The following is a 27,014-nucleotide window of genomic DNA, read 5'->3' on the forward strand; positions in this document are numbered from 1 at the left end:
AGGAGGGTAAGAGAACCTAAGCAGTTAGAAGCAGAGAAATGTGCAAAATGCCACTAGAGCAGATGACCTGCAATCTTGACTTCTGTGACATTTTGGGTCTTGTATTCATTTAATAATTGTGTATTTTAAGTTTCTTTTAAAATTTTCAGTATAAGGAAACTAGTATTACAATCACTGTAGTGGGAAGATGGTGCATTCCCATTAACCTGGCTACTTAATGATGACTCAAACACTATTTCTGTGACCAGAATACAAGATAAAAACCACAATCACAGAAAAAAATGCCCTCATAAAAAGCAACTTAAATTCATTAGCCAAACACTGAAAAGGTACATGTGTATAAAAAAGTTATAACCACATTTACAGTGCAAATTCATGTTTCTTTCCACTCTCTCTTCTGCACAGAGAACATCTCTTCAGAAACATCATCGTCTCCCTGCATTTCTTTAAAACACCTGAGAAAGGTAAGGCTCAAAGAGACACCCACTCAAATGCAACAAGTCTCTGATTTGGGGACTTCCACATTTGCTGCTATCAAAGGTCCAAGATTTTCATTATAGCATTATGGTCAAACTTGAAACTCAAAAAAGCTCGGGATGAAAAGGGCAACTTGCAGTGTCCATTACATGCCACAGCCTGGCCCTCGGCATGTTCAAGCAACTGGTCTTCACCGGAGTAAGGCGAGTCATACACAGCATCTGCTTAGAAAGCAAAACAAATAAGCTCAGTTAAGAAATCAAATCCTGCCCTTCACCTTTTGTTATGAAGGAATTCACATGCAGTATATATTCGCCTCCCCACACCCTAAATCTAACCTACGGAGAACCACCAAAATATTTTCCTTTCCCTAAACTGATATTCAAAGTGAATTTCCAATCTATTCTTATTCCACATAAACATTCAACATCTTAATCTGTCTTTAAGTTCCTTAATATTCACCTGCTTTCAAAAATGGGCGTAACTTTATTCACCACCTATATTTTGTAAACATGGGAGCTTCTTGACAGAGATCAAAATGTAAACATTATACAGATTATAATTACAATATAAGATTTATACAGATTCCAATTCTAGAAAAATAAAGCTGAAGGTTACCACATCTTCAGAGAATAAATCAACCTAAAGAAAAATCCAGATTTTCAAACTCACTGTGCAACAAAACTCCAACGTATCAGGGCTTGCCACCCCTACCCGCCCCCACCCCGACCCTGACCCCCGTAGAAGAGGACCCTGATGAGCAAAGCAGGGTTTGGAATAGACACCAAAAGGCTGAGGTAGAAATAAAGTCTGATGTGAGGTTTCCTAAGACAATAACTCCTTTTATACTTCTTAAGACAACTCAAAATTTTTGTATCATGCCCAACTGAGTTGGGTACACATTATAGTGTGCCTTCTTTAATGTTCCTAAACATATGGCTTTTTAAAGATTTTGTGAAATAATTGGTTTCTGAAGTTATATTAATTCAACTATCAGCCTATCATGTCCATACCACCTATGGTGGCCAGAGAAGTCCTACTAAGAGGACAACCAATTAATTTCCCAAAACAGGGTTAAAGCATCTCGTTTTTAAGTAGCTTCCATCTTGCTTAAATCATAAATAGTAATGCAAGGAAGAGAGTATGATTATAAGGCTTCTCAATTATTAAAGAGCTTTCTAGATGAAACCCTTAAATCTAGATGGTAAATAAATGCTTATCTACTGCATGAGGAATTTCATACCACACAAAATAGCGCCTAAGAAAAAAATAGTCTACTGTACTTCCGAATGACACCTATGCAATCAGAATTTACAAAGAGCTTTCTACATTCCTCACTGTTACTTTTCAAATCAAATCACACACCTCCTTTTCATAACTGAGGATGGAGAAGAGCCAAATGTCATCTTAGTGAAGACTATCCTTGGCACCACCGTAACACGTGGGTCATTACCTCCAACGAGGGGGAAACCGTTCCCTTCTGAAGTGAGCTCTCCCCTCACATACGTGTGAGGGTGAGGTCTCCTCACTATTACTTGGGTCTACTCACCGTCTAACCATTGAGCAACTATTTATTTATTTACAATATTCACACACAGCATCAACGCCTGACATTCACTACAGTAACAATATACTGAAAGGGCAAATAATTTCATCTTGATCATTTAAATAAATTTACTTTTATTTTTAGCCAGTTTCCCATTTAGAGAACTTGACCACATATATGAACTCTCTATAGATCATGTGCAACTCTTTCAGCTTATCTATCACAGTTCATCACACACTACTTAAATCAAGTTAACTTCAAAACCAGGCTGAATCCCAACTGGAAGAAATTTAAAAAACAAAATGACTTGCCTGTTTCAAAAGTATCCTGAAGTTTTCGTGGATGAAGTTTTTTTTCACATTTCTATTAAAAAACACAAACATACAACATACCATATCCAGTTATTTCACTTATTGTTGATATAAATAAGGAGATACATTATCAAATTTCTCAGGAAGAAAATTAAATCAGGAATATAATCACCATCCCCACTCGGCATTGGCATTTTTAAGTAATTTTTTTAAGCCTAAAACTGTTTTTAGTTCTTGATTATATGTACAATATAGAAACACCAGGGAAAAAAAGAAAATTATTTATTAAATTTCTCAACTTGGAGATCATTATTATTAACATTACAGTACATCTTTCCAGCTTTTTTTCTACGAAGATATGTGTGAATGTACTTTCATATAATTATGTAACAGAATTATCCAGTATATGCTATTCTGTAACTCCCTTTTTAAATGTAATACACTATGAACACACCCCTTTTTCTATAAACACAAATCAAAAAATTAATAAAAATCTACACCAACACTTTTAATGACTACATGGTAGTCTCTGGCACATATCTATGATATTACAGTTAATAGCTTCTTAGATATTTAGATTGTTCCCAGGGACGGGGAAGCCTGGTGGGCTGCTGTCTATGGGGTCATCCAGAGTCGGACACAACTGAAGCGACTTAGCAGCAGCAGCAGCAGCAGCGGTGGCATGTTTTCATAATGTAGAACAATGGGGTGAACACTCTTATCTTCTATGGAAACGTGGTAAGGAAGTCACACTTTCAATACCGCCAAACTACTCTCTAGAACGTTGTACCGATTATTAACTTTTGAGTGTTCTCAATATATTCAGCAATACATAACTGGATATCTTTTCATCTTTGCCAATCTAATGGGGAAACATGGCATCCCATTTTAATTCACTTTCTTGAACTGCATATTTATATGTTAATCAATCACTTTCAGCTTTCCCTTTTAAGTTGTTCATATACTTGTCCTCATCATTAACTTTAAGAACTTTTTTAAAACTTATTCAAGTTCTTCCAGACAAATGTGAGTCATTTGTGAAGTTCCCCCAAAAAAATCCAAAAGGATTTTGATTGGTACTGAATTAAATCTATATATTAATTTGAGGAGAATTAACATTTATACAATACTATCATTTTAATCTGTCCAGCTTTTGTTAGGGACAGATGTTGAATCAGATTAAAAGCTTTCTGCCCATCTATTAAGACTGTCTTCTTTGTTCTTGTCACTATTTCTACTGGAGTGGAGTGCAATAATAGAGAGCAAGTAGTCCAACATTAAACCTTTAATTTGTGCTTGCTTGTGGAGTCAAAACACTTCAGGTTAAGTAAACGGCACCCAAGAATTCAGGGAAAATACTCTTGTTAAATATCTGAAATTACTATTATTACACACTGTTAAAGAAGGAAAAACAGGTGAAGCTACAACATAAAAAAATTCAACATAGAAATACCAGGACTTATGGAAAAGATAAGCAAGGAAGCTTATTAGTTATGAATTACTTTCTGGAACACAGACTAAAAGAATGGAAATAAATGTCTTAAAACGCTCACAGGTATCTGTCCTTCAGCCTAGTCTAATGACTATGGCATTGGCTGTGAGTGTTTTGTTTTCATTTTCTGAATTCTATCAATTTGAAGAAAAATAAAATATACTGTGAGGCTATTCCAAACTTTTAACTTCATTAAAATAATACAGACACTATTTAGAAAAATAGAATACCTAGGACTTATCTAGGAGAGTTGACTAACACTGTTTCCAAAGTATTAAAGTAAGTCTAAATACCCACATATCGATAATTAATAAGAATCTACAGAACAGCACAGGGAACTCTCCTCAGTGCTCTGTAATGACCTATACAGAAACAGAACCTAGAGTGGATATATGTATAAACTGATCCACTTTTTCACTTGAAACTAACACAACTTTGTAAATCAACTATACTCCAATAAAAATTAATGTTAAAAATCATAAACAAACAGATAAACAAATACCCACATAAAAAAGTAAAGATCAGATGCACAACTGAATCAAAACGACAAATCTATAATCGAGAGTAGGCAGAGATTTCTTAGTGGTGAACAGCACACACACACAGATTCATAAAAATCCTGTCAATAAAGCAATTCAAAATGCCTTGACAATGCCCTTGCCCCATCCTAAAAAGCATGAACTGCCTCAGCATGATGTTAACTCTTACCACCAAGGGATTCTGTTGCTTGGCTGGCTGGCTGTGGACCCCATTTGGTTTTTTCTTTGGATTAGGTGAATCTTGATACTGTTTTCTGCCATTTCCCCTTATACTTTGATTCTGTTTTTCCAATAAGAAATAAAATGTAAACATACAGCACAATGTAACAGGATAAAACAATATACCCCATGATACATTTAGCTGGTTCGATCAGAGTTCAGCAAAGCCCCCCAAAATCTTCCTAAAACACTGAAGAGCCACTATCAACATCTTTCATTATAGAGAGCTTCACAGAGCAAGAATCCTCCAAAGATACAAAATAAAATAGCAAATACAATGTTCCCTAGAAACAACTTTGAAAACCTTATGACTATCAATAGAGGACACTGAGGCACGTTGACTTCAGTCCTTAGATCAGGAAACAAGCACCAGATGTGATCACTGTTACCCTAAAACCTGCTTTAAACTATTAATAAAAGGGAATTTTTAATAATCTTTTTATATAAAATAATAAATAAGACTGGTTTGGCTCAGATGGTAAAGAATCTGCTTGCAATGTGGGAGACCTGGGTTCAATCCCTGGGTTGGGAAGATTGCTTGGAGAAGGGAACAGCTACCCACTCCAGGATTCTGGCCTGGAGAATCCCCATGGACAGTCCATGGGGTCACAAAGAGTTGGACATGACTGGGAGAATTTCACTTTCACTTTTAATCCCTAAATTCAGACCTAAAACCTAAACATGCAGTAGTCGACATCTTGCTATTATATTGCTTAAACATGAGTTAGATTAAGTTTAACTTAAAACAGTTTTTAAACATTAAGTTGGCCTTAAAGGTCTTAAGAACAGTTATTTAAGAGAACTAGCTAAAACAGTGCAAAGAACAATTTTATTATTATTTTACAATAAATACACTTGTGTACATCCTATCTACCTACAGAAAAAATTTAGTTCTTAAAATAGCTTGAAAACAGTAACTTAAAGAAAGGAAGGGAAATAGCTTTCAGAAGCTCATGTTAGCACATACCTTTAACTCCATTTCATTTTATTCTTTTCGATATTTACTTTTTTATTGTGTACCATATACATAAAACTTACCACCTGAACCACTTGTAAATGGGCAGCTCAGTGGCGGTAAGTGCAGCCACAAAGCTGTGCAACCACCACCAGTATCCATCCAGAACTTTTCCATCACTGAAGCAGAGACTTTGTCTATTAAATACTTCTGTTTTTTCCTGTCTCTCAGCTCTGATAATCTCATATTAATTAGTGGAATCATATAGCATTTGTCCTTTTGTGTGTGAGGTTCATCCATGTTGTAGCACGAATGTATAATTTCATTCCTTTTAAAGGCCAAATAATATTCACTGTATGTTTACTTTGTTTATCGAGTAACCTTTTGACACACATGTAGGTTGTTTCCACCTTCCGGCTATCATGAACAACACTACTATGAACACTGCTAAGTTATCTCTGAGTCCCTGCTTTCAATTCTTTTGAATATGAACCGCGGAGTGGAACCACTGGGTCACATGGTAATTCTATGTGTACCTTTCTGAGGAACCCCCAAGCTGTCCCATGGCAGCTGTACCATTTTACATTCCCACCTGCAATACACAAGGGTTCCAACTTTTTTACATTCTTGTCAACTCATTATTTTCCATTTTTTACTACATTTTTATTACTTCTCAACTGAGCATCTTTTCATGTGCTTACTGACCACGTAAATGTCTTCTTTCAATAAATGTCTATTCAAGTTGTTGTGCACTCATTTTTGTTTAACTGTTTCTTCTTTGCTGTTGTTGAGCTATAGGAGGTCTCCATATATCCTGGATATAAACCCAGTAGGTATGTGATTTGCAAACTCTCCCATTTCATGGGTGTTTTTTCTCTTTTGACAGTGACCATTCAAGCACAGAAAGTTTTAAATTCTGATGAACCCAGTATATTTGTAAAAGAAGAAAAGTAAAGACTGGTACCCAAATAGATGGTTAAAATAACAGACAGGTAATACCAAAGATCAGTAAGGATATGGAACAAATGGAACTCTCAAATATTTTGCAGGGGATACAAATTATTTAGAACATTTTTTGCAGTATATACTTAAGAACTTAGGCATATCCACTGCTTCAACAATTCTATATACTCAAAAGAACTGTATATGTTCATCAAAATACATGTACAGAAATATTCCTAGCAGTATGATTTGTAAAAGCCCCCAAGTGGAAACAACAAACACGTCCACTAAGAGTAAAATGGATAAACAAACTATGATATGATCATACACTGAAGAACAACACGGTATGAACCTTTCACTGGTAGCACATTTACCAAAATCAGATGTTATTGATAATTCATATTCCTTACTACATTGGATTAATACCAAAGCTGTAAAGGTTAGGAGTCTCATCCCAGCTTCAAATCACAAATCAGGAAGACAGGCGCCTTGGATGAACGACTAAGAGCTCTACAACTGTTAATCTGCAAGGCCTCAACTCAGATGCATTTCTAAGTCAAAGGATCTTAAGTTATGAAAATCTTTAAATGTACTATCACTCACCTTTGCTTTTAAAAGATCAGACACTTCAGCGTGATGATTACTGTATGGTTTATGCTGCAGTGGTTGCCGGTGCTTTACCCACTGGTCACCAGGAGAACCTTCAGGAAATAACTGCTGGCTGTGGCGGAACTTGGTTCGACTACAACAAGATTTAAAAATAAAAATAAAATCAGAAAATTTTTACTGATACTTCTTCCCAAACCTTGAGAGTTTATCTAACGGACTATAAATGTTACTTTATTCACTATCTGTCTCCCCTCACTGGAGTTTAAATTCCACAAGGGCAGAGGATTCATGTCGACTTTGTCTACTGCTTTACTGCCAGAACCCAGAAGAATGCCTATCACTCCACATTTCTTGAATGGGGTGATAATCTATTATTTTTAGTCCCAAACTTTTCTAAATTATTGATACCACCTTCTCCTAAAATGACTGTACTTTTAAAAATCTGGGGAATTTCCTGGCAGCCCAGTGATTAGAACTCTGCATTTCCGCTGCAGGGGACGCAGGTTCAAGCCAAGGATGAAGAACTAAGATCCCGCAAGCCTTGCAGCCTGGCCGAACAACAAAAATGAATCTGAAGGAAATACTTCTTTCACAAATTTAATAAATTTAGTAACGAAGCCAATAAATAAAGCCACTCTGAATACACATGTATCAGTGGATTTTTATAATAAGACAGACAATTCAATTCTTTACTAGGATGCTTCCATATGGAATTTGATCCTGCACAGGTCAGTATGGACCCTCCGTGCTAAGATCTGACAAACTGAGCTATGTTGTTGTTGCTGTTCAGTCGTTAAGCCATGTCCAACTCAGTGATGCCATCTGACCATCTCATCCTCTGTCGCTCCCTTCTCCTCTTGCTCTCGATCTTTCCCAGCAGCAGGGTATTTTCCAATGAGTCAGCTCCACACATTAGGTGACCAAAGTATTGAAGCTTCAGCATCAGTCCATCCAATGAATATTCCGGGTTGATTTCCTTTAGGATTGACTGGTTGGATCTCTGTGCTGTCCAAGTGATTCTCAAGAGTCTTCTCCAACGCCACAGTTCAAAAGCATCAATTCTTCAGCACTCAGCCTTCTTTACGGTCCAACTCTCATATCCATACATGACTACTGGAAAAACCATAGCTCTGACTATACAGACCTTTGTCTGCAAAGTGATGTCTCTGCTTTTTAATACTCTGTTTAGAGTTGTCACAGCTTTTCTTCCAAGGAAATTAAGGAGTTCAAAATGATAGATAAGCATATTAAATAAAGATCCAGTCTCAAATACTTACACCAAAGAAATCAACTGTAATAGTTTGTAGTAAAGATAAATTGTATTCTATAGTACCACTTACATATATTAATACAGTCCAGAGTCACTGATCCCAAGATCCATATTATAGTAAGATTGTTTCTGAATATTTCAGAATCTGTCCCCTTTTCCATTTAAAAATTGTGATTAAATTGCAGGCTCTCAAAAAAAAAAAAAAATTGCAGGCTCTCTTTCTTTAGACAAAATTCAAGTAATTCCTCCAAAATGTCATAAGAGTTAGTCTGTATGTTAAAAAGAGACATCACCCTGCCTGAGAAACCTGGAATTTGTTTGAGAAGTTTTTTCATTATCTCCTTATTCCATTCTCTAGGATCACAAACCCTAATACCGACTGAAAGATGTGGGAATGGTATCATACCACTGTGGGTGACAGATTCTTAAACAGTGACACAATTTCTTTTCAAACCCTATCACTATTTCATAACTTTAGTAGTAACTGGGTTTTTTAAATCATGACTACATTCCTGTTTTTTCTTTTTTCTCCTTCAGTTATATTTAGTAGTATATACTTTGGTGATTATAGTGACAGATTCTGAAAGGCACAAATGACTTTCAAGGCATTTAGTCCAATCTTCTGTCCTCATAAAATCCAACTAAAATGGAATATTCCCTATGTATTTAAAAAATATTGACTGTAGGTGTGATTTACTCCTATTGTTTACTTTTAAAGCTCTAGGATAAAAACAAAGCATCTAACTTAGAGAAAATTTAGAAAGCAACTCTCTCTGAACCTAACAAGGCAAAGCTCTACAAGTTGATTACAAATACATACACTTATTTCAGAAAATTATATTGGAAGGACTGATGTTGAAGGTGAAACTCCAATACTTTGGCCACCTGACGCGAACAGCTGACTCATTTGAAAAGCCCCTGATGCTGGGAAAGATTGAGGGCAGGAGATGAAGGGGATGACAGAGGATGAGATGGTTGGATGGCATCACCGACTCCATGCACACGAGTTTGAGTGAACTCAGGGAGTTGGTGATGGACAGGGAGGCCTGGCGTGCTACAGTCCATGGGGTCACAAAGAGTCAGACAGGACTGAGCGACTGAACAGAACTGAATTTCAGAAAATTACTTAGCCTACTCTATAACTGTGATTTGGATACAATTAAGTCCCAAACAAGAAAATGCTCTTTGCAGTTCTTATCCATGTAATACTCACTCCTTATAATATACAGTCTAGACTAGGGAAAGGAAAGGTGCAAGCCCAAGTCTTCACAGTGCTATCTTTCTGAACAAATTATACGTCAGCATCCCTCATCTCCTTCTCACAAAAACAGACATTCAACCACATACAGAAACCCAATTATTTCTAAAGTAAAGATATGAGAACACAGAACAAGTACTATGAATACATACAAAGAGAGAAAAAAATTTTCTTTTCCTCATACTCTAGCTATCCATCTAAAAAGCTGACATTCTCTTGTGTATACTATTTTAAAATATGCCTGAAGCTCCTTTATGACTTCAATTAACCTCTCATCCAAAAACCACCCCTCTAAAATGTCTATCATCTGTGAGACTAGTAAGAAACTAGTATCTATAAAAGGAAGCCAATACCTCTGCAAACTTTTTAAGCAAAATGCTACTAATGTATTAAAAAAGACCAAAAAGTCAAAATCCAACACATCTGTTTCTTTACCTCAATTTTTCCACAGTGGGCTTAGCTGGTGTGCTACCAGCTGAGGAAAATCCATTGTCACTATCTGAGGAATCTCCAAATCTTCGAGAAAGCCAGTCCCTTAATGGTCTATGGAGATATTAAGAATTCGCTTTTAAAACTTGGCTATGTAAAGAAACTATCACAATTGTGAAGTTTAATATTTTAAAAAATACAAACATACCTGATAAAAGGAATGGCCATAAAAAATTTGTTTGGTGCCAAACCAAGTTTGGATTTTGGGGTCATATCATTTCTATGGCAAGGCAATTTCTCAATGGAGAACCACTCAATATTCTGAAACACAAGAAAATTAGTTATTATCAAGGAGTTTCTAAAAGCAATTTAATTAGATACCATCCAGCAACCTGAAAATTCTTCTCAATTACATACCCGGATTTCTCTTCTGGTTTTCGGGTTAAATTTTGTATCTTTTGGAATTCCTGGAATGATGTACAAACGAGCAAGCTGATCATTGATCCGAAGTTCAATGTAATCATCCTTACAAATATAATCTTTAATATCAAAACCAGTTTCTTCAAAGACCTGGAAATAATAAATCTGGATGATGATTTTCAAGTTTGGCTGTTAGATCTTCAGTTCATTAATATTTGCTTATTTCAAAGTCACAAATTCAGAAATATCCAGGAAATTAAATGCATAAAAACACTACATAAAAAAAAAAAAAAAACACAGTATTTCAGGGTCTAGTTCTTGCTGTGTCTCTATGGAAAAACCTCCTCACACATTTAAGCCTAAGTTTTTTCAGCTATTCAAAAAAAGGAAACATATGATACTGCAATTTACAATAATATGTATTTGGCCACTGTCCCCTCTTCTGGTATAAGAGCTCTTAAAACAGTTGGACGGATAAGGCAGTGGACCCCACTTCAGCACTCTTGCCTGGAAAATCCCATGGACAGAGGAGCCTGGGTCGCTGAGCTGGACACGACTGAGCGACTTCACTTTCACTTTTCCCTTTCATGCATTGGAGAAGGAAATGGCAACCCACTCCAGTGTTCTTGCCTGGAGAATCCCAGGGACGGCGGAGCCTGGTGGGCTGCCGTCTATGGAGTCACATAGAGTCGGGCACGACTGAAGTGACTTAGCAGTAGCAGCAGCAAAACGGTTGGAATGTCTTACATTATAAAAGCAAAAGTATCTTTGCTTTTTATCTGGGTCTCCCACATTGCAGGCAGATTCTTTACCAGCTGAGCCACAAGAGAAGCCCAAAAGTATCTTTACATCCTGTTAATTATGTGACTTCTGGAGTCTACTTCAGGAATTAACTTGGTTGCCAGGTGATCAAGAGGGTTAAAACTTTCAATGGGCCCCTCCTCCCCCACCTCCAGGAAATAAACTCAGTCAACCCCATAAAAACCAAAAAGGAATGTTTCTGGCTTGAAAAACACATGAAGATTTGGGGATAGTGGTGCCAGAGAAGACAGAAAGAAAGTTCTTTGCTTTTTTCTGTACCTTGCATCCTAAGTATTTATGTCTTCCATCTAGTTATTCCTGCGTTACATCCTTTTATTGTAATAAACTGGAAAACTTAATAAGAAAAATGTTTCTCAATTCTATGAATCACTCTAGCAAAAACTAATCAAACCCAAAGAGGGGGATCAAAAGGCACAAGTGACAACCTGGACTTTGCAACTGGCATCTGAAGCCAAGCATGGTCTTCTAGGACTGAACCCTTCACCTCTGGAATGTGACGCTACCTCAAGGCAGACAGTGTCAGAATTGAGCTGAATTGTAAGTCATTCAGTTCATATCCAAAACCTGCTTATTGATGTGGGGGAAAAAAGCCCCTGCGCGTGTGCGTACACGTATACGCATGCGCGTGCACACACACATTCTAAAATTGGGTCCAAAACCCTTATTATGTGAGAATACATCAGTGGTTCCCACTCCAAGGGAATATAAACCTCATATGGATTTGATTCAGTAACCACAAAAGTACATGTATAACCAAGCTACAGAATGAAAAATGTCTTATACAAAGAAAACCATTCTTCAAACACGAAAATTGAATTGGGATTAATACTAATATTTCAATGGACAGATTCCAAGAAAACAGCTACAACCACCTTTGTACCCAGGGTGGAGTTAGCTGCAGTCACGATCTGCAGTGATTTTGGAGCCCCAAAAATAAAGTCTGATTGTGTTTCCACTGTTTCTCCATCTATTTGCCATGAAGTGATGGGACTGGATGCCATGATCTTAAGTTTTCTGAATGTTGAGCTTTAAGCCATCTTTTCCACTCTCCTCTTTTACTTTCATGGAGAGGCTCTTTAGTTCTTCACTTTCTGCCATAAGGGTGGTGTCATCTGCATATATGAGGTTATTGATATTTCTCCCGGCAATCTTGATTCCAGCTTATATTTCTTCCAGTCCAGCATTTCTCACGATGTACCCTGCATATAAATTAAATAATCAGTGTGACAAGATACAGCCTTGAAGTACTCTTTTTCCTATTTGGAACCAGTCTATTGTTTCATGTCCAGTTCTAACTGTTGCTTCCTGACCTGCATACAGATTTCTCAAGAGGCAGGTCAGGTGGTCTGGTATTCCTATCTTTTTCAGAATTTTCCACAATTTTCCACAATAAACAAAAGTTTATTGTGATCCACTATGCTTTGGCATAATCTACACATATGTGATCTACACATATGCTTTGGCATACTCAATAAAAGCAGAAATAGACGTTTTTCTGGAACTCTCTTGCTTTTTTGATGATCCAGCGGATGTTGACAATTTGATCTCTGGTTCCTCTGCCTTTTCTAAAACAAGCTGGAACATCTGGAAATTCACAGTTCACGTATTGCTGAAGCCCGGCTTGGAGAATTTTGAGCATTATTTTACTAGCATGTGAGATGAGTGCAATTGTGCAGTAGTTTGAGCATTCTTTGGCATTGCCTTTCTCGGGGATTGAAATGAAAACTGATCTTTTCGGTCCTATGGCCACTGCTGAGTTTTCCAAATTTGCTGGCATGTTGAGTGTAGCACTTTCACAGCATCATCTTTCAGCATTTGAAATAGCTCAACTGGAATTCCATCACCTCCACTAGCTTTGTTCGTAGTGATGCTTCCTAAGGCCCACTTGAATTCACATTCCAGCATGACTGGCTCTAGGTGAGTGATCACACCATCGTGATTATCTGGGTCGTGAAGGTCTTTTTTGTACAGTTCTGTGTATTCTTGCCACCTCTTCTTAATATCTTCTGCTTGTGTTAGGTCCATACCATTTCTGTCCTTTATCGAGCCCATCTTTGCATGAAATGTTGCCTTGGTAGCTCCAATTTTCTTGAAGAGATCTCTAGTCTTTCCCATTCTGTTGTTTTCCTCTATTTCTTTGCTCTGATGGATGAGGGAGGCTTTCTTATCTCTCCTTGCTATTCTCTAGAATTCTGTACTCAAATGGGTATATTTTTCCTTTTCTCCTTTGCTTTTCGCTTCTCTTCTTTTCACAGCTATTTGTAAGCCTCCTCAGACAGCCATTTTGCTTTTTTGCATTTCTTTTCCATGGGGATGGTCTTGATCCCTGTCTCCTATACAATGTCAGGAACCTCCGTCCATAGTTCATCAGGCACTCTATCTATCAGATCTAGTTCCTTAAATCTATTTCTCACTTCCACTGTATAATCGTAAGGGATTTGATTTAGGTCATACCTGAATGGTCTAGTGGTTTTCCCCACTTTCTTCAATTTAAGTCTGAATTTGGCAATAAGGAGTTCATGATCTGAGCCATAGTCAGCTCCCGGTCTTGTTTTTGTTGACTGTATAGAGCTTCTCCATCATTGGATGCAAAGAGTATAATCATTCTGATTTCGGTGTTGGCCATCTCTTGAGGTCCATGTGTAGAGTCTTCTCTTGTGCTGTTGGAAGAGGGTGTCTGCTATAACCAGTGTGTTCTCTTGGCAAAACTCTATTAGCCTTTGCCCTGCTTCATTCTGTACTCCAAGGCCAAATCTGCCTGTTACTTCAGGTGTTTCTTGACTTCCTACTTTTGCATTCCAGTCCCCTATAATGAAAAAGACATCTTTTTTGGGTGTTAGTTTAAAAGGTCTTGTAGGTCTTCATAGAACCATTCAACTTCAACTTCTTCAGCATTACTGGTCAGGGCACAGACTTGGATTTCTGTGATACTGAATAACAGAGATCATTCTGAATTGCTTAGTGGATCTAAAACTGCCCCTCCTCATAGTGCCTCAAGGAACTCCAAGACATGGAACCCCAGTTCCTGGGAATAAAGTGTTACCGCTAACCCCAACAGCTAACCCTCACCTTCTCCTTCAACCAGAAAAGCCATGCTTATTAATCTATTAAAATCCTGGGCCTCTGCTTAAAAAACCACTGGTGAGGGGGGAGGGATTCACTGCAAGATTGGATTGACACAGACACACTGCTATACATAAGACAAGTAATAAGGACCTACTGCAGAGCACAGTGAACTCTACTCAGTACTCTCTAATGGCTCATATGGGAAAAGGACCTAAAGAAGACTGGCTAGGCATTCATATAGCAGATTCACTTTGCTAGATAATACAAGCAAATGTGATTTGACTGCAAATCAATTATACCCCAATAAAAAGTAAAACCATGAGTCTCTTCTAGCCTTAAACGTTCTCCTTCAGATAACATTTATGGTCTCTGGCAAGGTCCTTTCCCACTTCACCCTCAAATGAAAAAGGCTTTGGTTCTTTACTGACTAGAAACCAGTGTGCACCTTTTACGCTGGAATTCCTTCTTCCCTCTAGTTTCAGCACCTACCCAATCAATGGCACAGAAGACGATACAACATGCACAGGCCTGAACCTCTTACAAGGTAAGGGTGTGGAGGAGTTATTTGTGTCCATTCCTTTTGTCTCTTCCCTCGTTCTCTTGTTGGTGTAGGTACGTCTTTCTACCTCCTTCGATAAGGGCACATCTATATTTCTCTCAGATATGTGTAGGCCGTAACTCACAATTTAAGCTCCTCCACAACACATCTAACTCATTTCTGTATACTGCCAATCATGTTAAACCTTTTCCTAATTTTAAGTACTAGCTGAATACACTCACTTGAAACTGTTCTATGGTATACAGAAAAGAGACATTATTTGTATTTCCTACTTCCAGAAATGACAGAGTGGGAACAGAAATACCTATGTTTTACCAAAAAAGAGCTTTCTTGTCCTAAACCAAAACTATACATCTTATCCAGAATAAAAACCCGAAGGCTCAGTAATAGACACTTTGTAGTTTCACACTTCCCCAGATCTTAATTTATTTATATACATGCGGTGTGTGCTCAGTCACTCAGGGCTGTCCGACTCTTTTATAACCCCATGGACTTTAGCCCTTCAGGCTCCTCTAGCTGTGGGGATTCTCCAGGCTGGAGTGAGTCGCCCTGCCCTCCTCCAGGGGATATTCTCGACCCAGGGATTAAACCCACGTCTCCCACATTGCAGACAAATTCTTTACCATCTGAGCCATCAGGGAAGTCCATTTGTATACATAATACAATATAATTAAACTAACAATTGTGGATTTATTTCACAACTCATGTATGTTATCTGAATGTTCCCATTAAAGTCCAGTTATTAATACTTTGGTTTTCTTTTTCTTTGAAAGTAAGGTCTACCCTACTCTACTGCTTGAGACATAACTTAAAAATGGTTTTTGTTATAAATCAATCTGGTTGGATATTAGAATTATAACTTTAGAAATTAGAATTGGTTTACCTAAAAGTTTACCTATCAGTGACATAAAATTGTTTTTCTTCATCAAAGTCTCCATTAAGAAAGTCAAAATGGAATACATAAACCAGAAGCCATTCACAATATACTCAAATCCAGATTGCATTAAGAAGTCCTATATATCCACAAGACTAGTAAACCAACTTAAAAAAAAAAAAAGGTAACATGTAACTGGGTACTTAATAATAGAGGACATTCAAATGGCCAATAAGAATATGACAATGTGGCCAACATCATTAAACTTCAGGGAAATATGAAAAACACAATGATAGACCATTACGTTCCCCTAATAACGGCTAAAATTTTTTGAAAATGAGATGTAATTAATATATTACATTATATTAGCTTCAGGTACGCAACATAATAATGTTTTGCATATATTGAGAAATGACCATAAATTTTTTCCCCAGTGTTACTGAGATATAATGGTTTGAACATAATGGTTTGACTTATACATACTGTGAAATGGTTACTCTAAGTTTAGCTGATATGGATCATCTCATATAAGTACAATAAAAAGAATAAGAAAAAAATACGTTTTTTTTCTTGTAATGAGAACCCTTAAGCTCTAGTCTCTGAACTTCTCATACGTATCACACAGCAGTGTTAACTGTAGTCATCATGCTGTACATTACGTCCTAGTGCTTATTTATCTTCCAACTCTTGACCACATTCCTCTAATTCTCTTTTAGACACACACATACCCTCTGAGAACCACAAATCTGATCTCTCCTTCTGAGTTTTGCTTTTCAGATTCCACATAAAAGGGAGACCATACAAAATCTGTCTTTATCTGACTTATCCATTCTGTACAATGCCTTCAATGCCCATAACAGTACAAATTGTAGGATTCTTTTTTTAACAACTGAAATGTATTCCATTGTGTACATACATACCACATCTTCACTAGCCATTCATTTCTCAATGAACACTTAGGTTGTTTCCTTGTCTTGGCTATTATAAACAATGCTATTATGAACATAAGACTGTAGTTATCTTTTCAAGGTAGCATTTTCATTTCCTCTGGATATATTCTCAGAAGTGGAATTGCTGAATCATACGGTTGTTCTATTTTAATTTTTTGACGATCCTCCATAGAATTTTCCGTAGTGGCTGTATCAGTTTACAGTCCTACCAACAGTGAACAAGGGACCCCTTTTCTCCACATTTATCTGTCTTTCTGAAGGCATCCATTCTAAGAGGCATGAGAGATATCTCATTATGGTTTTGATTTGTATTTGCCTAATAATCACCAGATGGTCAACACTGAAATAACACTGATTATATTCTTGGCAGCCAAAGATGGAGAAGCTCTATACAGTCAGCAAAAACAAGACCAGGAGCTGACTGTGGCTCAGATCATGAACTCCTTATTGCCAAATTCAGACTTAAATTGAAGAAAGTGGGGAAAACTACTAGAACATTCAGGTATGACCTAAATCAAATCCCTTATGATTATACAGTAGAAGTGAGAAATAGATTTAAGGGACTAGATCTGATAGATAGAGTGCCTGAGGAACTATGGATGGAGGCTCGTGACACTGTACAGGAGACAGGGATCAAGACCATCCTCATGGGAAAGAAATGCAAAAAAGCAAAATGGCTGTCTGAGGAGGCCTTACAAATAGCTGGGAAAAGAAGAGAAGTGAAAAGCAAAGGAGAAAAGGAAAGATATACCCATTTGAATACAGAGTTCCAAAGAATAGCAAGGAGAAATAAGAAAGCCTTCCTCAGCGATCAATGCAAAGAAATACAGGAAAACAACAGAATGAGAAAGACGAGAGATCTCTTCAAGAAAATTAGAGCTACCAAGGCAACATTTCATGCAAAGATGGGCTTGATAAAGGACAGAAATGGTATGGACCTAACACAAGCAGAAGATATTAAGAAGAGGTGGCAAGAATACACAGAACTGTACAAAAAGATCTTCACGACCCAGATAATCACGATGGTGTGATCACTCACCTACAGCCAGTCATGCTGGAATGTGAAGTCAAGTGGGTCTTAGAAAGCATCAATACAAACAAAGCTAGTGGAGGTGATGGAATTCCAGTTGAGCTATTTCAAATGCTGAAAGATGATGCTGTGAAAGCGCTGCACTCAATATGCCAGCAAATTTGGAAAACTCAGCAGTGGCCACAGGACTGTAAACATCAGTTTTCATTCTAATCCCTGAGAAAGGCAATGCCAAAGAATGCTCAAACTACTGCACAATTGCACTCATCTCACATGCTAGTAAAGGAATGCTCAAAATTCTTCAAGTCAGGCTTCAGCAATACGTGAACTGTGAACTTCCAGATGTTCAAGCTGGTTTTAGAAAAGGCAAAGGAATCAGAGATCAAATTGCCAACATCCACTGCATCATCAAAAAAGCAAGCAAGCTCCAGAAAACATCTATTTCTGCTTTATTGACTAGGCCAAAGCCCTTGGACTGTGTGCATCACAATAAACTGCGGAAAATTCTGAAAGAGATGGGAATACCAGACCACCTGACCTGCCTCTTGAGAAACCTGTATGCAGGTTAGGAAGCAACAGTTAGAACTGGACATGGAACAACAGACTGGTTCCAAATAGAAAAAGGAGTATGTCAAAGCTGCATATTGTCACCGTGCTTATTTAACTTATATGCAGATTACATCATGAGAAACCCTGGGCTGGAAGAAGCACAAGCTGGAATCAAGACTGCCGGGAGAAAATATCAATAACCTCAGATATCCAGATGGTACCACCCTTATGGCAGAAAGTGAAGAGGAACTCAAAAGCCTCTTGATGAAAGTGAAAGAGGAGAGTGAAAAAGTGGGCTTAAAGCTCAACATTCAGAAAACAAAGATCATGGCATCTGCTCCCATCACTTCATGGGAAATAGATGGGGAAACAGTGGAAACAGTGTCAGACTTTATTTTTCTGGGCTCCAAAATCACTGCAGATGGTGACTGCAGCCATGAAATTAAAAGACGCTTACTCCTTGGAAAGAAAGTTATTACCAACCTAGATAGCATATTGAAAAGCACAGACATTACTTTGCCAACAAAGGTCTGTCTAGTCAAGGCTATGGTTTTTCCAGTGGTCGTGTATGGATGTGAGAGTTGGACTGTGAAGAAAGCTGAGCGCCAAAGAATTGATGCTTTTGAACTATGGTGTTGGAGAAGACTCCAGAGTCCCTTGGACTGCAAGGAGATGCAACCAGTCCATCCTAAAGGAGATCAGTCCTGGGTGTTCTTTGGAAGGACTGATGCTGAAGCTGAAACTCCAATACTTTGGCCACCTCATGAGAAAAGTTGACTCATTGGAAAAGATCCTGATCCTGGGAGGGACTGGGGGCAGGAGGAGGAGATAACAGAGGATGAGATGGCTGGATGGCATCACCGACTCGATGGACATGAGTTTGAGTGAACTGCGGGAGTTGGTGATGGACAGGGAAGCCTGGCGTGCTGTGATTTATGGGGTCCCAAAGAGTCGGACACGACTGAGCGACTGAACTGAATTGAATATCTAGTGATGCGGGGCATCTTCTCACATTTTTATTAACTATTTATCTTCTTCGGAAAAATGTATATTCAGGTCTTTTTCCCATTTTTTAATTGAATTATTTGCTACTGAGTTGTATAAGTTCTTATTGGACATTAACTCCTTATCAACTATATGGTTTGCTTGTCATGCATTTTTAGACATTAACTCTTTATTCACTGTATGGTTTGCAGGTACTCTCTCCCGCTCCACAGGCTTCTACTTTGTGACTGCTTCTCGTTTTGGGTCGCTGTCGTCTTGCTTATTTTGGTGCTTGTGCTTTTGGAGTCATATTCAGAAAGTCACTGCCAAGAGCCACATTAAGGAGTTTTTATCCTGTTTTCTTCTAGAAGTTTCATGGTTTCAAGTCTTACATTTAAGTCATGTACCCACTTCAAGCTAACTTCTGTGAGTGGTGTAAGAGAGTGGTCTAGTTTCATTCTTTTTCATGGGAATATTCAATTTCCTCAGCATCATTAACTGAAGAGACTCTCTTTTTTCCATTGAGTTTTCTTGGCTCCCTCCTCAAATATTAGTTGACCATACATGTGTGGCTTTGTTTCTGGGATCTCAATTCTTTGATCTGTTTCATTGATCATTGATCTGTTTATGTTTCAGATCTGTTTCATTCATCTGTTTTTGCACCACTGCCATACCATTTAATGACTACAGCTTTACAGTACAGCATGAAAGCAGGAAGTGTGATACCTTCCACTTTGTTCTTCTTTCAGGATTGCTCTGGTTATTCAGAGTATTCTGTGGTTCTGTACACATTTTAAGATTTTTTTTTTCTAATTCTGTAAAAATAAGGCCACTGAAATTTTGATAGGGATCACACTGAATCTAGAGATGATTTTTGGCAGTAATGGCATTTTAACAATATTAATTCTCATAATCCATGAACATGGGATAAAGATTTTAAAGTCGGTAATTCTACATGTAGGCAAGGACAACAAGAACTCTCATATGCAGGTGGTCGGAATATAAATGGGTTCAACCAACTGGAAAACCACTGGCAACTTCCCTATGACTCAGTAATTCCATTCCTAGAGAAACGAAGGCTTATTTTCCTCAAAGGACATGTACCACCATATTTATACCAGTTTTATCCTTAATAGCCAAAAGCTGGATACAATCCAATACATAAAAGAATGGATAAACAGCTGTGGTATATTTGTACACTGCAATATTACAAAGAGCGATTAAAAAGAACCAGCTGCTAATATACACGATAACACAGATGAATCTCACAAGCATTACACTGAGAGAGAAATATAAAACACAAAAAATAGCTATTTTGAAATCCTAATTATATGAAGCTCAGAACAGGCAAAAATAATCGATGGTAATAGAAAAGTCAAAATAGCGGTTCCTTCCAGGAAATGTGGGAAAAGGAGGTGCTGATCCGAAAGGGCAGGAGGACTTTCCTGGTGGGCCAGTGGTTGGGAGTCTGCCCACCAATGCAGGGGATGCAGGTTGGATCCCTGGTCAGGGAAGGTTCCACATGACATGCAACAGCTGGGCCCATGTGCCACAACTTCCGAGCTGGCACTGCAGAGCCCAGGAGCTGCAATCACCGAAGCCCGAAAGCCCCAGAGCTCCACAACAGAAGAAAGCCCTCGCACAGCAACAAGGAGCCCACGCCACAGCCAAGCCCCAGTGCAGCCAAAATTAAAAAAAGAAGGGGCAGCAAAGACTCTTCTGAGCTGCTGAAAATATTCTTTGACCTGGATGGTGGTTTCACAAGCATGTACATACATAAAAATTAATAACCTGCTAAGTTTATTTTATGCTTTTATCCATCAACAAAAAAAGCTTAAAAAATAATTTTTACATGGTTCTTAATTCTATTTTTACAGTTATTCTCTTTAACTCTCTTCTTTGAATATCTTATAATCAGAAATTAGAATACCTACCAGTCACATATGTCTGTAAAATAATTAAAAGCTATGCTAAAAGTAAATTGTATAATCTAAGTTCTTTGTAAGCAGACCCTATTTGTTACAAACAGAATCTAAATGAATACATGCTTAACAAAACAAGCACTGAAGGACTAAGAGCCTGTTTCAGATTAAAGACTGCAAAACAACAATTAAATGCAAACACAGGGCAGGAGCCTGGGATAGGATCCTGTATGGGAGAAGGGGTGGAAACTACAGAAAAGGACTATAATGGATCAACTAGTAAATCTGAATACTCAATTATCCGTTAGATAAAAGAACCTTTCAAACCCATTCCTGAATTTGATAATTACACCGTGATTATGTAAGAGAACTTTCTAGTTCTTTAAACTTATTGATACATGCAGTAATAGTGGTTAAGAGACATTATGTCTACAATTTACTCCTAAATTATCTAGCAATAATAATAAAAACCATACACCCATATGTATCAAAAGTAATAAAGCAAACACGGCAAAATATTAACAGGTGGGTCTATTCTTTTTATTATTCTTACTATAACATTAACACAATTTTAAAGACTAATATGTAATTAATGGTAAGGTTGTTTTAGTGTATTCATTCAAATATATCTGTGTGCATAGTGACAGGTACTATCCTATCCTACGCACTGATTTCAGAAATGAATAAAGCAAGCACTGCTCTTTCAAGAGCTCCATCTTAAAAAGAAATGATAACTGTGGTATGATATACATGCCAGAAAGTAGGTGGGTGCCATGGGAATACAGAATCAGGATGCTTACCTCAGCCTTGAGGGGCTTCCCAACTGCCCATGCAGGAGAGGCCCGTTTGATCCCTAGTCCAGGAAGATGCCTGCAGAAGGAAATGGCAACCCATTCCAGTATTCTTGCCTGGAAAAATCCCAAGGACAGAGGAGCCTAGTGGGCTTCAGTCCACGGGCTCACAAAAAGTTGGGACACGAGTGAGCGACTGAACATCAACTCAGCCCTGGGCACAGGTGAGGTGTGAGGTGTGAGCTGGGGTAGTCACCTGGAAGGCTGTCATAAGCAGGGTCCTATCCTGTGGATAAACCTGGGCTAGGACTTGAAAGATGACTAGAAGTTTATAAGACTGACAAGAAGAAAAAGATACTCCAGACAGCTGAGAATGACTATAGCTGAAGGATTATAAAGAGAAGAAATGGTACAACATGAGGCCATTAGTGTAATGTAACAAAGGCAGCTTTGAAACCCTGTACAACCATACTTCAGTTCAGTTCAGTCGCTCAGTCGTGTCCGACTCTTCGCGACCCCATGAATTGCAGCACGCCAGGCCTCCCTGTCCATCACCAATTCCCGAAGCTCACTCAGACTCATGTCCATCGAGTCAGTGATGCCATCCCAGCCATCTCATCCTCTGTCGTCCCCTTTTCCTCCTGCCCCCAATCCTTCCCAGCATCAGTCTTTTCCAATGAGTCAACTCTTTACATGAGGTGGCCAAAGTACTGGAGTTTCAGCTTCAGCATCGTTCCCTCCAAAGAAATCCCAGGACTGATCTCCTTCAGAATGGACTGGTTGCATCTCCTTGCAGTCCAAGGGACTCTGGAGTCTTCTCCAACACCACAGTTCAAAAGCATCAGTTCTTCGGTGCTCAGCTTTCTTCACAGTCCAACTCTCACATCCATACATGACCACTGGAAAAACCATAGCCTTGACTAGATGGACCTTGTTTGGCAAAGTAATGTCTCTGCTTTTGAATATGCTATCTAGGTTGGTCATAACTTTCCTTCCAAGGAGTAAGCGTCTTTTAATTTCATGGCTGCAGTCACCATCTGCAGTGATTTTGGAGCCCAGAAAAATAAAGTCTGACACTGTTTCCACTGTTTCCCCATCTATTTCCCATGAAGTGATGGGACCGGATGCCATGATCTTCGTTTTCTGAATGTTGAACTTTAAGCCAACTTTTTCACTCTCCTCTTTCACTTTCATCAAGAAGCTTTTGAGTTCCTCTTCACTTTCTGCCATAAGGGTGGTGTCATCTGCATATCTGAGGTTATTGATATTTCTCTCATACTTAGAATAAACATAATACAATGCTGCTGCTGCTAAGTCGCTTCAGTCGTCTCCGACTCTGCGCGACCTCATGGACTGCAGCCTACCAGGCTCCTCCGTCCATGGGATTTTCCAGGCAAGAGTACTGGAGTGGGTTGCCATTGCCCTTTCCAATAATACAATGCAAGACTTCTTAATTCTAAAAGTGATAAAGATTGGTTCACCTCTAAAATAAGGTACTCATTCTCAACAAGCATTTACCAGGAAAAAATTTTAATAGCTCACTTTTATGTACAGATAACAAATCTACAGCCAACAAAGGGTTAATATCCAAAATATATAAACAGCTCATACAGTTCAAGATCAAAAAATCAAAAAAAAAAAAAAAGGAACAGTCAAAAAATGGGCAGAACCCAAACAGCCATTTCTCCAAAGATGTACAGATGGCCAGTAAACACTTGAAGAGAGGCTCAATATCACACATTATTAGAGAAATGCATATCAAAACTATGAGATTATCGCCTCACACCAGTCAGAATGCCCATCATCAAAAAAAATCTACCAAGAGTAAATGCTGCAGAGTGTGGAGAAAGGGAACCCTCCCGCACTGGTGGGAATATAAACCGATACAGCCACTGTGGAAAACAGCACGGAGGTTCCTTAAAACACTAGGAATAAAAAACAGTAGGAATAAAATCACCGTATGACCCAGCAACCCCACTACTGGGCCACTACTCCCGCCCTGAGAAAACCACAGTGCCAGAATACACATGTGGCCCTCGTTCACTGCAGCACTACTGGCAACGGCCAGGACGCGGAAGCAACCTAGATGCCTACCAACACGTGAATGGATAAGAAGCTGCGGTGCACTTCCACAGTGGAGTACTGCTCAACCATAAAGCAATGAACTTGAGTCAACTGTAGTGAGGTGGATGAACCTAGACTGTGCTGGAGAGCCAAGTAAGTCAGAAAGAGAAAAACGAGTGTCGTATGTTAACGCATATATACGCAATCTAGAAAAATGGTACTAATGAACATAGCAGAGACGGGACTGTGGACACAGTTGGGGAAGGCGAGGGTGGGGCAAATTACATACAACAGTGCAGTGTCAGTCGCTCAGTTGTGCCCAACTCTGTGCCACCCTGTGGACTGCAGCCCACCAGGCTCCTCTGTCCATGGGATTCTCCAGGCAAGAATACTGGAGTGGACTGCCATTTCCTTCTCCAGGGGATCTTCCCGACCCAGGCAGGCATCAAACCTGGGCCTCCTGCACTGCAGGCAGATTCTTTACCGTCTGAGCTACCAGGGAAATCCTATATACACAATATCACACATAAAACAGGTAGAAGGAAGCTACTAAATAACACAGGAAGCCCCGCCTAGTGCTCTGTGATGACCTGGAGGGGTCATCTCATGGCTGGGGATGGGTGGGGAGGCTCAGGAGGAAAATTATATATATACACACACATACACAAATACACACACACATAACTGATCTGCATTACTGTACAGCAGAAACCAATTCAAAATTATAATGCAATTTCCCACCAATTAAAAAAATAAAATTTAAAACCAATTTTTAATACCAAACCTTCTGTGAATCAAATCCCTTTCTGTATGATAATTCAGAGTTAACGTTCCTGGCGCATGGAATAGGATTAACGTCTCAAACGATATCAGATAAAAATCTCTACGTAAGAGTAAAAAAATGTGCTACCCAAAGAACACCAGCATAGACAATCAAATCCTCTGCCTAAAATCTATGTCCTGTAAGCCTACAAGTGGTAGAATAAACCAGTAATTCCTCTGTACAAATTCTATCAAGATTAAATCACATAAGGGCACATTAAAGTAAGTGTCATCATAATAAAATGCTGTTCTACCAAATAATAAGCAGCAACATGAAATCTCGAAACCACATATGAACTGCCAAGTATTCCATGTTCTCAAAAACAGGTGTTGTTTCACCACAATTGGTAACAAAAATATACCAAGATTATCTTAATACAGGCTTTCAATAAAACCTAGAGAACATTTTTCACATCTCTATCGTACATCTACTTGACTACTGAATAAGTGTTCAGAAATAACCCAATTAACAAAGGTGAACCAAGTGATCAAAGAGAAGATTGGAAACTACTAATTACGACGGCCATTAGCTTTCAACTGACGATTATTCACAGCTTCTCCCTGAGCGGCCTGCTTGCCACTGATTCTTCAGCCCAGTCCACACACACAGCCCTTACAGAAGGTGTCAGATTCTGCTGTAGCAAAATAAACACTTCTACACACTCATACACGATGAAATAACACTGATACAATTACAATAAAGAAAATTAAAAAGTTATTAAGCAACCTAAAATAAAACCCATGGTAGAAACCAGAGGGAAAAAAAACATGGTAAAAACAAGAGAAAAAGTGCTTAACACATCAGCCTAAGCCTAATGATAGCTAAAAATTAAGACAAAACTTCTCCATATGTATTCATACAAGTGAAAATGAAAAGTGTAATATTAACTCCTATAAATGGAATAACAATCTGGTTTTCAGCTAAGACTGATGGCGCTCCCCCTCCCTCAGTGTTGCTTCTATTGTGCTGCAGCACCACCAAGTGGCAGAAGGATACACTGCAACTCTAGGATGGCTGGTTGAATACTTCAACACTCAAAAATAGCAATTACTATGGACTGAACCTTCCAAAATTCTTAGGAAGGCCTAACTCCCAAAATGACTGTACTTGGAGACGGGGCCTGTGAGGAGGTGGTGCAGGTTACATGAGGTCATGCAGGTGGGTCTCCAATCCGACAGGACTAGTGCCCTTTAAGAGGAGGAGACACCGGTAAACTAGCGCCCTGGGCTCTCAGTCACCCAGGGAAGACCACGCGGGCACACAGAGGCAAGGCAGCTGACTGCAGGCCGGAGGGAGAGCCTTCACCAGGAAATCCACCAACAGGCAGCTTGCTCTTAGGCTTCCCAGCCTCCAGGAGTAGAAAATAAACGTCTACTGCTTATGCCACCCAGTCTGCAGTATTTTGTTATGGCAGCCTGAATGGATTAATACAGCAATGCTACACCTTAATTCCACAATCTGTTCTTTATGAGAAAAGCATTCACTTAAAAGGAACAAAAATCAAAAGATTTGCCTTTAAAAATTCTAGCCCTTAAAATAACAGAAATTAAAAAAAGTCTTTTCTAAAAAGTTCCTTTATCGGCTAAAAGAGGCTATTATTTAGTTCAGAAAAGTTAGAAGTTAGGATTAATTCTTATTATCAAAGGGAACATTTTTTCCCCGAAATTAATCAACTGTGGTTCCTAAGTACACCTGTGGTTTCCTCAGAGCAAGACAAAATCTTTAAAACACGGGAGGCAGGGGGAGATTCATATTGGTCCAAATAAGAGAGCTAAGTGTTATCAGGAAATAGATATATGTACTTAAAATCAAGTTTCTTCTGTTTACATCTGTGTATGTATTTAGAAATTCTCACCAATTTACAAACATTCCTGACTGTCTATATATTAAATAGCAGCCAAGAACATGAACTCCAGAACCCAAATACTAGGGTTTGCATCTCTGTTTTGTGCTTACTGAGTACTCAACAGCTCTGTTTCAGTTACCCACCTTTAAAAATAGAGATAACTTCCCATAAAGGCTGCATCTTCCCCTACAGGATTCTCCATTCTCCCACTCCCCCAGCCCCAAGAATAAACTTTATTTACTTTCTTACAAATTATGGTGATCCACT

General features: G+C 38.6%; 1 protein-coding gene across 1 annotated transcript in view; it reads right to left on the minus strand.

The window, feature by feature from the left end:
* Positions 1–425: 425 nt before the first annotated feature.
* The window catches only part of DCP2 (decapping mRNA 2), a 47,949-nt gene continuing 21,360 nt past the window's right edge, over positions 426–27,014 (minus strand). Inside the window, exons 5-11 of the mRNA XM_061429889.1 lie at positions 10,465–10,617; positions 10,256–10,368; positions 10,054–10,161; positions 7,085–7,223; positions 4,535–4,645; positions 2,335–2,386; positions 426–698 (exon numbers count right to left, since the gene is read on the minus strand). Of these exons, the coding sequence (XP_061285873.1) occupies positions 535–698; positions 2,335–2,386; positions 4,535–4,645; positions 7,085–7,223; positions 10,054–10,161; positions 10,256–10,368; positions 10,465–10,617 (840 nt within the window). The 3' untranslated portion in view covers positions 426–534. The remainder of the gene's footprint in view (positions 699–2,334; positions 2,387–4,534; positions 4,646–7,084; positions 7,224–10,053; positions 10,162–10,255; positions 10,369–10,464; positions 10,618–27,014) is intronic.

This window comes from Bos javanicus, chromosome 10 (genome assembly GCF_032452875.1).
Source record: "Bos javanicus breed banteng chromosome 10, ARS-OSU_banteng_1.0, whole genome shotgun sequence".
Lineage (NCBI taxonomy): Eukaryota > Metazoa > Chordata > Mammalia > Artiodactyla > Bovidae > Bos > Bos javanicus.